Source organism: Diplotaxodon limnothrissa, linkage group LG4, assembly GCF_057381915.1.
Source record: "Diplotaxodon limnothrissa isolate DT_005_m linkage group LG4, D_limnothrissa_male_GT1.1, whole genome shotgun sequence".
In the NCBI taxonomy this organism is placed as follows: domain Eukaryota; kingdom Metazoa; phylum Chordata; class Actinopteri; order Cichliformes; family Cichlidae; genus Diplotaxodon; species Diplotaxodon limnothrissa.
Window position 1 is genome coordinate 12,387,613 of NC_140599.1, and position 15,192 is coordinate 12,402,804.

General features: G+C 42.3%; 1 protein-coding gene across 1 annotated transcript; it reads left to right on the forward strand.

The window, feature by feature from the left end:
* The first annotated feature begins 1,694 nt into the window (after positions 1-1,694).
* Positions 1,695-9,559, forward strand: il2rb (interleukin 2 receptor, beta). Its single transcript, XM_085352210.1, has 10 exons — positions 1,695-1,731; positions 2,302-2,399; positions 4,882-5,008; positions 5,168-5,234; positions 5,324-5,414; positions 5,549-5,694; positions 6,888-7,059; positions 7,273-7,375; positions 7,490-7,568; positions 8,834-9,559. Exons 1-10 carry the CDS (start codon positions 1,727-1,729, stop codon positions 9,557-9,559), a joined length of 1,614 nt encoding a protein of 537 aa, XP_085208336.1. The 5' UTR covers positions 1,695-1,726.
* The last annotated feature ends 5,633 nt before the right edge of the window (positions 9,560-15,192 follow it).

Consider the following 15,192-nt stretch of genomic DNA (forward strand, 5'->3'; position numbering starts at 1 on the left):
GTAGTTTTCAAGAGCAGCACTGTGCTTTGTTTTATAGAGCTGTAGGGTTCGTATTATGAGTATACCCTCCCTTGTTATTCTTCTCACCTTCTCGCCACTGAACATTTCCCCACTATGGTTGTGGTATGATGATTTTGTTGCCTTCCGAGCACAAACATCTCTATGGTCTTTTCGACGACTTCCTGCCACAGGCACAGCGGACTTTGACCTTTCAGTGAGTGTCATATACGCTCACCAACCCCCCCGCTCCTTTGCACATTTAAACCCTCCCCTGCTCTCGTCTCGCTGGTTCTCACTGATGCTGACACCTAAGTAACTGCAGGAACCCGTGGCGGCTGCATCACGCCATCACCCTCTGGCCTACTACTGCAGGCCTAAGCCCACTCAGGCAGACAAAGTATAGCTGAGTTCAAAAACACTGTGTCGCAACAGTTGTAATGTTCTGCATGAAAGTTTTTTTTGTGCGTGTGGTTTGTAGGCCTATATGATTAGTATAAAGGCAAGTTACACAATGGCCTCCGATGACCTTTAAGACAAAGATGAACAAAAACGTTCTGCAAACTTAAATTGATCTCACTGATTTGGTTTGCACAATCACTGTGCTCGCAACCTACAAACCTACAAAAGTTTGTGTGTCTTGTTAAACAGGAGATTCTCTGTTTCTTTTCTTTTTTTCAACTTTACCTATCACATTTAGCTTGTTTGGTATTGTTTTTATATATTTCGGATTTTACTGGCAATATGCACAAAGACAAATTCTGGTTTCTTACGGTCACTTTTCTTGTGACAACCTTTTGAGGTGCAAATTAACCAGATTGTGCTGTATAACAAGTGATGCCCTTCCAGCTCGTCATTTTGTATTTCTAGAAACTCGCTTGCTTACCGTTTTGCCCCATATCACCATTAACAACTGCCACATAGCCCTCGCTGTAAGGGTTAACGTTTGACACAGTGAGACGGAATAACAGGTGGCCTTTGACTACAGAAATGCCTGGTGGCCACTGACTGAAGAGCTGTCTGCTGCTTTAACTTTCAACCTCCTTTACTCTCTGTCTCTTTGGAAGTACTTCAGTATGTGTCTGCAGCGGTTGCGGCTGTAACAGCAGCGGTTTTCATGCACAGCTTCTCGCGTTTGCATTTTTAAATAACCCCACGATTCTAAATCGGGTAGCTTTAGCCTATATAATCCTTTGAATGTCCTTTTTAAGATGAGTTTCATTGACATAAACCACTTCATAGAGCAATTCGCGAGTTTCTCTTTATACAACCCACTTTACAATTGTGATTAAAACAGGATGTGGTTGGATTTCTTGTTTTCGGTACAATTATTATTACCTTAAACAAGGCAACGGGGCCTCAGGTAGCAGTTGCAGCTGGTGGTGAGCAGAAGGAGGTGTTGTACAACAAGCCAAGCCCCCACCGCCCCCACCACCACCATCATCATCTCACTCTCCACCCCGGCCCATCGTCTCTCATTATCACTCACCGCTGCACGAAGCTTCCTGTAAGCCCCTGTAAGCTGTGGTTTCAAGTGGAAAATATCACTGGGCACTTAAGAGAAGAGGGAGGGGTGAGGAGGAGGAGGCAGGGGGATGACTGTGAGTGACAGAACGACAGCACCAGAAAAGACGGCGATGTTCAAATAGAAAGGAACAGAAGGAAATCTTCTCGTCAGTCCAAAAGAGGAAGCAACAATGTGTTTCCTGACCACCTGCTACCAAGACTCATGAGGTAATTTATTACTTCTTCAAACATTTTTTATTAGTCCTGTTTAAGGGGGGGGGGGGAATTACTATGTTAATTAATAAAAACAATCATTTGCTGATGTAATAATTTTAAAGTACATACACACAAACACAAGTGTGTCTTTCAGCTTGGAGTTGATGATTTTTTACTGTACTGGATAGTTTTAGTGAGTTTTTGGAGTCAAAATAGCGTGATGGGAAGATTCATCTCTTTCAGGTCACATAATGTTCCCCGAGGTTTTTTTTAGACTGGTTTGTTCATCTTCTCTCATTTGTTTCATTAGCATAAAGCCACACACACTGCAAAGTATGAAGTCAGCTACTGTAAACTAAATAAGGTGTTGCTTGCATTAACAGTATGGCTTAGAGGAGGTCCTTACTGTAAAACACAGTTGATATATTGCCACAGCTTTTCAAGCTGTGAATATTGCCCTTCCTAGAAGCTTTGTGGTGATTGTATTTAGCTGACTTCCAGGTCTAAGCTGGTGTATTTACAACTTTTTATTCCTCTCGCCCTTCTAACGCTCAGTGTATGACCGCTCTTCTCTGCCTACAGTCATACCACATTCGCAGCGATGGAGGTGCTGCTGTGCTCACACCTCCTGATAGTTATCATTTCAGTGCATGCGGCCCACTCCCACAGACTCTCACATGGTATGAGTGTATATATTTGAGTGCACACAGAGTTCAGTCTAATCTGAACGTAAAGTCTCGTGATACTGATAAAGCAACACTATCCCAACTCCTGTTTTCTGTTGTGTCTCTGTTACTCAAGGACTTTCCTGTGCAAATGACTTTTACAACGTCAGCTGCACGCTGAACAGCTCTGCCGTGGGTCCCGGTGCAGACTGTTGGCTTTCGGGTGTGATGACAATCTGGACACATGGCAGTCCTGCCCTGTATATGTAAGATATTTCTGACATACTGAAAACTGTGTGTATTAGTTGGGGGACAAAGGTTTTAATTTTACAAAAAGGAACATCATGGGTCACAGTTTGGCTACAAAACGTCAGTGCTAAGTGAAGATTTTGCCCTTTTTGTGTCCTTTTCTCATCTAGCCAAAAATGCAAGCTTGAACAACATGAGAACTCTCTGTTTGGCTGCAGTATTGTCTTTGAAAACAAAGTAAGTATCGGACACATGCAAACATGGCAAACTGGATTACTCACACAAGTTCTATCCTCATTGTTTAATGGTTTATTGCTTTCTTCCAGACTTTAAATCCTTTTAAAAGACTGAACTTTAGTGTGAATTGTAATGGAGTGTTAGTGGAGGCCCTAATAAACTATCGCCCAGTAGATTGCAGTGAGTAGCTCTGACTTCTATTCAAATTGTTGTTGATACACCGCACAGTTGGAATAAGTTACAACGATGGATTAATAACTGCAACAATTACCAACATTTAATAATCTGCCTTGTTTGTGCGTCTGTGTATGCAGTTATAATGAATCCTCCAAGTGCTCCCAATGTCAGCATCAACGGCACAGACCTCTACATAACGTGGAGCCCAGGCGAAAAAATCTTACCGTACTTGTCAGCCCTTTACTTCCATATCCAGACCAAAACCAGTGACCAAGATTGGACGGTGAGCATCTACATACATGCAGTAACAGAGTTTTTAGACAAATTACTGAGTAAATCAATAAAGCCATTTGTATCATATTTGCCACATGTTCATCAATTTCTGAGACCTCATCTTATCAACATTAGCAATACTTGCCATGATTTCAAAACGTTATGGACAAAACTCTTTTTTTTGGTCTAAAATTAACATTGTTCTTAACGAAATGTTGCTGAAAATGCCCAATGTATGAAATGCGATAGAAAAAATATATAATAAATAAATTATAAAAATATATCATAAACAACATGATACAGCAAAACATGTTTTGTAGATTTTGTTATAAGGATTATTAAACATCTCAGTTCCAAAAGAATCAGAATTTTCTGGGTATTTTTTGATGGGTTGGGTCTTAAAGAGGACTTGAGCAAAGTTTCCCAGGCTTTCTCAAGATTTTTCAGGCTTTTGCTTTGGACATCTTCTGCTTCTTCATTCATTTTTAGTCCAGTCCTTGTATTTGATCATGTTCAGATGAATTTGGCACAAAAAAATGTTTTAAATGGTGTATTTTAGGCACGTTGTTGCCAGAACCCTGTTACAAAAACACATCAGATAATACGGTAGGACAAGAATAAAACCAAAGACTCCAAAAAGCCATAAGCTTAAAAAACTGATAAACGTGTAAAAGCAAAGGACAAAAGAGGAAGTTGGCAGGCCTAAATACTATCTGCAGTAGATGAAGACATTCTTAACAAAAGGAAAAAGGGAGAAAATTTGAAATTTTTAGATTCAAAAAGGATGTATGGAGGAGGTGATCTCTAAAACACAGCGGAGGCTCTGTCGTGGATTAGGGCTGCTTTTCAGCCCATGGTGTTGGAGATCTTGTCAAACTGAATTATCAACAAAGAAAACCACCATCAGGGTTTGATTCACCATCAAACACCACCTGGAAAGTGTCTGATTGATTTGTCAGCATGACAACGATCCCAAACACACTGCCAATGCAGTAAAAGCATACCTGATAGAAAAAACACACACAATGGAGGATCAGTCATGGATTGGCCTCCCCTGAGCTCGGACCTCATCCTGACAGAGAACAGAATAAAAGGCAGCAAACATCCAAAGAAGAGCTTTGATTGTCCTTTAAGAAGCCTGGAGAAGTATTTCTGTATTTTATTCCTTTATTTTGACCCTGTCTTGAATTTTCAATTTTTCAGGAGGCTAGAGATTTCAAAACACCAGACAAAGAGCTGAGATTAGCTCTGTCTGAACTAAAGGGGCATGGGGACGTCAGAGTGAGAGTTAAAACTGAAAAATCTGGATATAACGGCCACTGGAGCCACTGGAGTCCAGCGTCATCCTGGAAAGTGAATTCATCGGACAACCTTGGTAACAACACAAACAGTGTAAACGGTGAGCTTGGTGAACACTCTGCTTATCTCTTGTCAGTCTTAAAAGCATCACATATATTTGAGTGCACACAGAGTTCAGTCTAATCTGAACGTAAAGTCTCGTGATACTGATAAAGCAACACTATCCCAACTCCTGTTTTCTGTTGTGTCTCTGTTACTCAAGGACTTTCCTGTGCAAATGACTTTTACAACAATGTCAGCTGCACGCTGAACAGCTCTGCCGTGGGTCCCGGTGCAGACTGTTGGCTTTCGGGTGTGATGACAATCTGGACACATGGCAGTCCTGCCCTGTATATGTAAGATATTTCTGACATACTGAAAACTGTGTGTATTAGTTGGGGGACAAAGGTTTTAATTTTACAAAAAGGAACATCATGGGTCACAGTTTGGCTACAAAACGTCAGTGCTAAGTGAAGATTTTGCCCTTTTTGTGTCCTTTTCTCATCTAGCCAAAAATGCAAGCTTGAACAACATGAGAACTCTCTGTTTGGCTGCAGTATTGTCTTTGAAAACAAAGTAAGTATCGGACACATGCAAACATGGCAAACTGGATTACTCACACAAGTTCTATCCTCATTGTTTAATGGTTTATTGCTTTCTTCCAGACTTTAAATCCTTTTAAAAGACTGAACTTTAGTGTGAATTGTAATGGAGTGTTAGTGGAGGCCCTAATAAACTATCGCCCAGTAGATTGCAGTGAGTAGCTCTGACTTCTATTCAAATTGTTGTTGATACACCGCACAGTTGGAATAAGTTACAACGATGGATTAATAACTGCAACAATTACCAACATTTAATAATCTGCCTTGTTTGTGCGTCTGTGTATGCAGTTATAATGAATCCTCCAAGTGCTCCCAATGTCAGCATCAACGGCACAGACCTCTACATAACGTGGAGCCCAGGCGAAAAAATCTTACCGTACTTGTCAGCCCTTTACTTCCATATCCAGACCAAAACCAGTGACCAAGATTGGACGGTGAGCATCTACATACATGCAGTAACAGAGTTTTTAGACAAATTACTGAGTAAATCAATAAAGCCATTTGTATCATATTTGCCACATGTTCATCAATTTCTGAGACCTCATCTTATCAACATTAGCAATACTTGCCATGATTTCAAAACGTTATGGACAAAACTCTTTTTTTTGGTCTAAAATTAACATTGTTCTTAACGAAATGTTGCTGAAAATGCCCAATGTATGAAATGCGATAGAAAAAATATATAATAAATAAATTATAAAAATATATCATAAACAACATGATACAGCAAAACATGTTTTGTAGATTTTGTTATAAGGATTATTAAACATCTCAGTTCCAAAAGAATCAGAATTTTCTGGGTATTTTTTGATGGGTTGGGTCTTAAAGAGGACTTGAGCAAAGTTTCCCAGGCTTTCTCAAGATTTTTCAGGCTTTTGCTTTGGACATCTTCTGCTTCTTCATTCATTTTTAGTCCAGTCCTTGTATTTGATCATGTTCAGATGAATTTGGCACAAAAAAATGTTTTAAATGGTGTATTTTAGGCACGTTGTTGCCAGAACCCTGTTACAAAAACACATCAGATAATACGGTAGGACAAGAATAAAACCAAAGACTCCAAAAAGCCATAAGCTTAAAAAACTGATAAACGTGTAAAAGCAAAGGACAAAAGAGGAAGTTGGCAGGCCTAAATACTATCTGCAGTAGATGAAGACATTCTTAACAAAAGGAAAAAGGGAGAAAATTTGAAATTTTTAGATTCAAAAAGGATGTATGGAGGAGGTGATCTCTAAAACACAGCGGAGGCTCTGTCGTGGATTAGGGCTGCTTTTCAGCCCATGGTGTTGGAGATCTTGTCAAACTGAATTATCAACAAAGAAAACCACCATCAGGGTTTGATTCACCATCAAACACCACCTGGAAAGTGTCTGATTGATTTGTCAGCATGACAACGATCCCAAACACACTGCCAATGCAGTAAAAGCATACCTGATAGAAAAAACACACACAATGGAGGATCAGTCATGGATTGGCCTCCCCTGAGCTCGGACCTCATCCTGACAGAGAACAGAATAAAAGGCAGCAAACATCCAAAGAAGAGCTTTGATTGTCCTTTAAGAAGCCTGGAGAAGTATTTCTGTATTTTATTCCTTTATTTTGACCCTGTCTTGAATTTTCAATTTTTCAGGAGGCTAGAGATTTCAAAACACCAGACAAAGAGCTGAGATTAGCTCTGTCTGAACTAAAGGGGCATGGGGACGTCAGAGTGAGAGTTAAAACTGAAAAATCTGGATATAACGGCCACTGGAGCCACTGGAGTCCAGCGTCATCCTGGAAAGTGAATTCATCGGACAACCTTGGTAACAACACAAACAGTGTAAACGGTGAGCTTGGTGAACACTCTGCTTATCTCTTGTCAGTCTTAAAAGCATCACAGTTCAACCTTTTCATTGGGAATAAGTGCAGCTGGAAAAAAGGATGCATCCAGTCTGCTTCGTTGTCTAGGCAACAAAGTAAAGGTCAACTGAATATGTACATTTGTGCATGTTCAGTCTGTCTGCTCTCTGTTTCAGAGGGATTTAGTCTGTCTTCACTGGTGAAGATGGGACTGTTCGGCACCGTGTGTTTCATTATTGTTGTTGTGCTGGTCGTTTACAAAAGATGCAACACCAGGGGGTGAGTAAACTGTGACTTTGGCTGTTATCAGAGTGCGCATATGTTTGCATGTATGTGTGTATATCTACACACTCTGTATATCTGATATACACGCTCGACCCCATGTTGTTTCAGGCTGCTCGAAGGGAAGGCAGTACCGAACCCTTCAAAGTATTTCCAGTCGCTGCACTCTGTCCACGAAGGAAACCTAAAGGTAAAAATAATAAATGTTCTCGACTAACAATCCATTTATCAAAATATCCAGCCGCAGGCAACACAGACCGCTTCACTGCAGAGGTGTCAACACACAGCAAGTAGTATATTATGTGGTATTCATGGGACCTTTAACTGTTTAAGTGTGAGTGTGTGCGCTGTTCGCTGGCTAAATTTGTTCACTTTAGACGTGGATCAAAACAACATATAAGTATATAATGCAAAGGCCACGGTGTTAGTTTATGACCTGCTTCTCCTTCTCAGTAATGTTTATTAAATGAAGACAATGAAGTTTGATTAAAATGATAAAATGTCATAAAGTTAGCTCTTCATCAAAGGCGCTGATTCCCACAGCCCACAACAAAGGGAGAAAGACCTGAACCGCACTCCCGTCAGTTGTCTGTGGCGATGGGTTTGGATTCCCGCCACACCTGAAATAGTTTGTAAAGTTCTAGTTTTCTGCTTTCTGGCACATTCGCCAAGATTCAACCAGTTAAACTGTCACTGCGCATGTTCACTCTACATCATACAAACTGTAAGGCTGGTATCCCAAAAGAGAACTGCTGACATCCTTTTATGGGAAAAAACGAGTAATACCATCACAGAAACATACGCACAACTTCAATTCTGCATTCAAAATCTCACACAAACTTCTACTGAGCAAAGTAACTTCATAAATACATATAGCATTTAAATAAATGTGAGTCTGAGCATCCAAAAAGCACCATATTTCATAAAATAATCATTGATGCATACGGATCATTAAGAATGAGACATTTTTAACAGTTGTCCTCAAACTGAACAAAACGAGAACAGCATTTTTATTATTAGAGCAGTTTTTCCCATGGTGCTGTAACTGTCTGTCTGTCCTACACATATGCTTAAACAGCGAGTGCAGGTACCAAGAATCTTGGATTGCAATTGGTTTGAAGCCTTTTTGTTAAGTGGACAGCCTAATTTCTGCAATGAAAATGTGAAATTCAAACAATTTGAGGGGGAAATTAGAACAGATGTTAATGGCTGCATCAGTGGGAGCAAAAGATAAGTTTTCCTAATCCCTCCTGCTCCGTGATTTTGACCCTTGTTCAAGCAAAATATTCTAAAAATGCACTTAAGCTCACTCGTGAAACCTGTCCTTACTATGCAAAGTGCTAATTCACCTTTCAGTTTGTTCAGTTTCAGAGTGTGACGCACATACACACATTCTGATACTGTTGTGTGATTCTTTGGGTGAATATTATAGTCTGAGTGTTTTCCCCCCCACAGAAATGGCTGAATCCGCTCTCAGTTTCAGAGTCGTTCTTCACAGCACAGCCCATCGACCAAATCTCCCCCGTGGAGGTGTGTGAGGACTTTGATGTAGTCCCATCCACCTCTCCCTCCTCCAGCTCCAGCAGCGCCCTGCTTCACTTCCAGAACTCAGACACCAGCGGCATCGTCAACAATTCCGCCTCTTCATCCATCTTCTCCAACCGGAGCTATTTCACCTCCAGCTCCTCCGGTGGCTTCGCGTGCATTGACCCCACCCCGGCCTACTTTACCTACCACGATGATTTTCACCCGTCCTTCTGCCCTTCGCTCTGCGGTTTTCCAACCTACGAGAGTTTGAAGAGGGAGCCGCAGAGCCCAGACTCGGGCTTCGGAATCGAACTTGAAGCTGACAATGAGGAAGAAAGGTACATGGAAGGAGGAGAGCAATTTCTCTTGGATGATCACAACATTCCTTTCCTCATCCTTCCTGTACGCTTTCCTCCACACACATGCCCCGCCTTCTCTCCTCCAACACCTCCCAGCCTCCTTGTTGAACCACAGATGTCCTCTGACAGCCATCAGGAGGATACACCCATGACAGCTGCTAGCGATGATAGCTCTTCAGCCTGGCTCGTGCCTGGCGCCATGTGCAGATCTTCCTCCATGCCCATGGAGCCCGGTAAAACCGGCTACCTGACACTGAAAGAGCTGCAGGCAACATTCAGCAACAAATCCATCTGAAAAGTTGCAATTAGAGTTTCTGTGCAGTCAATTAAAACTTCTTCTGTTTACACAACAAACAAAGTGTAACTTCTAGTCTGACAAAGAAACGAATTCCACGATCGCCTACATGATTTATTCGTGTACGAGTTATTTTGCAGACATTAGAGCACAAAAGAAAATGCAAAATTGACATATCAACAAAGATGTTGAGCACGAGCGGGATACACGGCAAATCGCCGTGCAGTTTTGATTACAAGTGCCTAAATAAGTGCCTGAATGTGTTTCAGCATGGCTGCTGAGTGCTTAGACTTGCTTCCAGAAGCAAAGCGTTACTTTATAAAGCTTTATGGCAAGTGTGCCGGCAATCACCCAGTGTAATCATGGTGAAAGCGAGCGTAATACTCTTTCTATCGTTTCCTTCCATCAGACATGTAGCTGTATAGCTGCTGAATGCTAGTGGTGAATGTATTTTTGTTGGAAAGCTCCCATTCAGCAAGCTGATCTGAGTTTTGGCATTAAGGAACATTAATAAAGAAACAAAAAGCTACATAGGTCTAAGGGGAACTCCAGTGATATTTCTTTGCCAATAAACTATGAAAAAGGCCAATTTTATATAACATATATAGTCATTTAATCAGCTGTTGCTATAAAAGTAGAGAAGCTTTCCTGTTTACATGCTAATCGGTTAATGTAGGTTTCACTTTCACACTTCTGGTCTTTTGTTTAGATGGTTTGGAACCTATAACTGGTATCATAGCAAGAAAAATATGCACATAAATCAGTGTTTCTGACAGAGCATGCTAACCAGCAACCTACTCCTGAAAGCAGTACAACGCTGCAGAGTTAACCAGCATGTAGGCTGCTGCGGGGGCATCATTTAGCCTCATACTTAGCATCTCATCATCATGTCGTACTTTTAGAAAAAAGCCTTAAACAAAAAAAAGTATAAATGCCACAACAACACATAAATGCCCTTTTAAAGTTTGCTTTTTATTACTTTAAATGAATTCCAAATAATCAAATAGTATGAGAGTGCTTTAAAGCTCCTATTTTTGTTTTGTTGTTAGACAGAAAATGATTTGTTGCTGCAGGTTGATTTTGAACTTTTGAAGTAGTGAAATGTTCTTTTTTTGGTGACGTATTGTGTGTGCTTATTATGGTAATCATGATGCCTTTTGGCTGCATAAAATTGAAAGGGAAGGGACCAAGTCTACACCAGCAGTAAGCATTATGTTGATTCGAGTTAACACTGACCTGTTGTTGAGAAAGAAAAAAAAGGCAGCTGGTTTGCCTCTGTGTTGTTTTTAGTGTGTATTTGCTATTGTGCTGATATAGTCTTTATTCTTCTGTCTGTAATGATGAACATTTATAATCACTCAGAGCTGACATCTGCCAATAAATCTAAATAAACTTTACAGAGTGAGTAATTGTGTTTGTGCTTACAGTACACGCTTAGCAGATCTGCTAAATTCATTGGACTGCTCATTGTAGATTTGTGTAGTGTAAGCCGTTGAGGTCAGTGTAAAATGTCGCCTTGTCTCTACGCATGCAGTATGTTTCCATTACGCTCAGTGGCATCTGTACAGACGCCAAACAAAGTAAAAGCTCTAGTAGAAATGGGTCACCCTTTGACTTCCTGTGTCTCTGTGGAATGAGGGCTGAGGGGTGGGCATGTACCGACTTGAGAAAGAGTGTGGGAGACAGCCTGTGTGTTTGCACGTTTCTATATATATGTGTGTGTGTGTGTGTGTGTGGGCCTGTGTGTACTTTTGAGTTTTTACATGTCCTGTCAGGTGGTCCTGGTAGCGTATGTGTGAGTGAGCGTGTGTATTAGAGTGTGGTTTGACATTTAACTTTGACACAACAAGCAACATCCGCTCACCTCACACAGAATTTACAATATTTAGCCATGTCAGTGCTGTCGTGCAAGACTCTGCTCCTCACCAGTTTGTCTGCATCAGAGTCACAGCAGCTTCAAACGTATTATATCAGGGATAAATTACATTGAGCCCCCTGATTAAAATACACAGAAAATAGTTGTTTTAAAAAGAGCAATTTGTGTCTGTATGTTTTTAGTGTTGCTCGCTATTAGGTAGCCTGTTACGCTGACCAACAGTAATTCATTATGCAACTAAAGCATCCAATCTATGGTGAAGATACAGACACACTAGAGGCAAATACTCATACATATTGTATTTGCATGAGTATTTATATTTCACACACTGTAGAAAAGGCAACCTGTCACAATATGTGATGATTTAGTAGCATTACATAAAGACATGCAGTTGCACATCCATTCTTTTGGAAAATGGTCAAAGAACAATACAAAACAGCACTAATGCTTGGGTAAAACAGGACAGCTCCTTGAATTGATACTGGTTACCCAGTAGTTTTATATCCAGTGACTTTGTGCATGCTGACGAGATTTATGCCCAGTTTATTTTTAGTGTGCATTTCAATTCTCATCTACAGTCAAATGTAAAAAAATAAGTTTTCACCAGCGTCTTTGAGCCCTTACTGCTTCCATGGAAATTAAGAGATTAAGTAGCAGCCGGGTGCTGCTACTAATCAAATGCATTTGATTAATTGATCATGAGCAAGTATGAACAAATCTGCTGGTTTGGAGCATTTAGAAATGCGTTAATGCAATCCCACAATCTTCCCAGGAGTGGACGTCTGAGCAAATTCACCACAAGGTCAGACTGTTCCCACGAGCCACATCTCAGACTCTACAAACCTCAGTTACCGTGTTAAATGTCAAAGTTCGTGACAGTAGACTGAACAAGCGTGGCTTGTTTGGAAGGGTTTGCATGGATAAAGCCTCCTTACACAAAAACATGGCAGAACAGCTTTGAATGTTTGCAAAGTTGCATCTGCACAAACCACAAGACTTCTGGAACATTGCCCTTTAGCCAAATGTGAAAAAAGTCAAGATGTTTGGCCACAACACACAGCACCATGTTAGGGGAAAACCAAACACAGCACATCAGCACAAACACCTCACACCAACTGTTAAGCACGGTGGCTGAGGGGTGATGATTTGGACACCTTTAGTCATTCTCACAGCAGACTCAAGGTGCTGCAATGGGCCTGTCAAGGTCCAGACTTCAACCTGAGTCTGAACGCTGTGGTTGGGCCCTAAGACAACTGTTCATAAACAAACCTCAATAAACTGAACAAATAGTAAAGAAAAGTGGGCAAAAATATCCTCAGCAATGATGTGGGAACCTGATAAAGTCATACAGAAAACCAGTGTTTTGTTGATATTAGAAAACTGACGGAAAAAGAAAAGCGATTCCTTCCTCTCCTTTGAAGTCTGTTGGGTTTTATCGTTTCCAAAGTGTCTTTGTCGTTATTCATTAATTTTTCCATCCATCCATCCATCCATTTTCATCCGCTTTGTCCGGGGCCGGGTCGCGGGGGCAGCAGCCTAAGCAAAGAGGCCCAGACCTCCCTCTCCCCAGCCACCTCCTCCAGCTTATCCGGGGGAATACCAAGGCGTTCCCAGGCCAGCCGAGAGATATAATCTCTCCAGCGTGTCCTGGGTCTGCCCAGGAGGCGCCCAGGGGGCATCCTTATCAGATGCCCGAACCACCTCAGCTGGCTCCTTTCGATGTGGAGCAGCAGCTGCTCTACTCTGAGCCCCTCCCGGATGGCCGAACTTCTCACCCTATCTCTAAGGGAGAGGCCAGCCACCCTTCGGAGGAAGCTCATTTCTGCCGCTTGTATCCGCGATCTCGTTCTTTCGGTCACTACCCACAGCTCGTGGCCATAGGTGAGGGTAGGGACGTAGATCGACCGGTAAATTGAGAGCTTCGCTTTTACACTCAGCTCCCTCTTCACCACGACGGACCGGTGCAGCATCTGCATTACTGCAGCTGCAGCCCCAATCCGTCTGTCGATCTCCGGCTCCCTTCTCCCATCACTCGCGAACAAGACCCCGAGATACTTGAACTCCTCCACTTGGGGCAGGAACTCATCCCCGACCCGGAGTGGGCACTCCACCCTTTTCCGGCTGAGAACCATGGCCTCAGATTTGGAGGTGCTGATCCTCATTCCCGCTGCTTCACACTCGGCTGCGAACCGTTCCAGTGCGAGCTGGAGGCCCTCACCCGATGAAGCCAACAGAACCACATCATCTGCAAAAATCAGAGATGAGATTCTGAGGCCACCAAAGCGAAAGCCCTCCGCCACTTGGCTGCGCCTAGAAATCCTGTCCATAAAAATTATGAACAGAACCGGAGACAAAGGGCAGCCCTGGCGGAGCCCATCACCCACCGGGAACGAGTCCGACTTATTGCCGGCAATGCGAACCAAGCTCTTGCAACGGTTGTATAGGGATCGAATGGCCCGTAGCAATGGGCCAGACACCCCATATTCCCGCAACACCTCCCACAGGACACCCCGAGGGACACGGTCGAATGCCTTCTCCAAGTCCACAAAACACATGTAGACTGGTTGGGCAAACTCCCATGCACCCTCAAGTATCCTGGAGAGGATAAAGAGCTGGTCCAGTGTTCCGCGACAAGGACGAAAACCGCATTGTTCCTCCTGTATCCGAGGTTCGACTAACGGACGAACTCTCCTTTCCAGCACCCTGGCATAGACTTTCCCAGGGAGGCTGAGGAGTGTGATCCCCCTGTAGTTGGAACACACCCTCCGTTCCCTTTCTTGAAGATGGGGACCACCACCCCGGTCTGCCAGTCCACAGGTACTGCCCCTGATCTCCACGCAACATTGCAGAGGCTTGTCAACCAGGACAGCCCTACAACGTCCAGAGCCTTCAGGAACTCGGGGCGGACCTCATCATTAATTTTTCCACTTTTATTAAAAAACTAAATTTATTTTTATGTGCAGAGTATGCCAGGAGTATCCATTTGGCATTCAGCTAGGAGTCTTTATGCGTTTAAATCCACCTCGCTTCATTAAGTTTCGATTTTCAGCTGGCCAAGATTTTTTTTTAAAAGCAAGAGAGAAGAGCGAGGTGTGTGCAAAAACATAAACCGAGAGATTGAAAAAGAACTGTAGATTCTGCTGAAAAACCACAGGCTGTTTTGTGTTTTGGATCTAAGCCACAGTGAAATGGGAGGGTGCGAGGCCGAGGTGACCATGTGTTTCACTCTCCTCACGAAGCAGCAACAGAAACCAGCAAATGCACAGGAGTCGTGATCACGTCCGAGGCCAAACACTTTCTTAACAAATACAACTCGTCCGTTAAACGAACACAGCAGCATTGCATTCCTGCTTTTTAAAAATTGCTTCCCCGTATCGTTAAAAAAATCTGAAAAAACACTTTGAATAGTGATTAAGCGTCTTCTTCTAAATCAATAGGGGGTTTGTTCAAAATAGCAATAGTGAGCTTTGTCACCAACTTTCTTTGTTTTTCCTGAGCTGAACCACAAGAATGCTTTGAGGTCTGAAATTTCAACTCTCTGTTGGTTTTCATATTTGAATGCAGTTCCCCATAATTATGTCAGAATGAAACAACAGGTTTTGCAGTCATCTTCCTGGTTGCCTACACAACTGCAGTCGCTGTAAAACAAATGCAGGTGCTTCCACATAGGTGAGCTGCACGCTTTTAATCCTGCTCTGTGTTGTGGATGAAAGCGTTGAGCAGTCAGATTTGGATTTTGTGCGGAGAGGAGACGAAG

Excerpts from the sequence above, each read along its gene's own strand:
- il2rb (XM_085352210.1), top strand. Across the intron at positions 2,400-4,881 it reads CTCCCACAGACTCTCACATG|GACTTTCCTGTGCAAATGAC; the intron begins GTATGAGTGTAT and ends CTGTTACTCAAG. Across the intron at positions 5,235-5,323 it reads GTATTGTCTTTGAAAACAAA|ACTTTAAATCCTTTTAAAAG; the intron begins GTAAGTATCGGA and ends GCTTTCTTCCAG.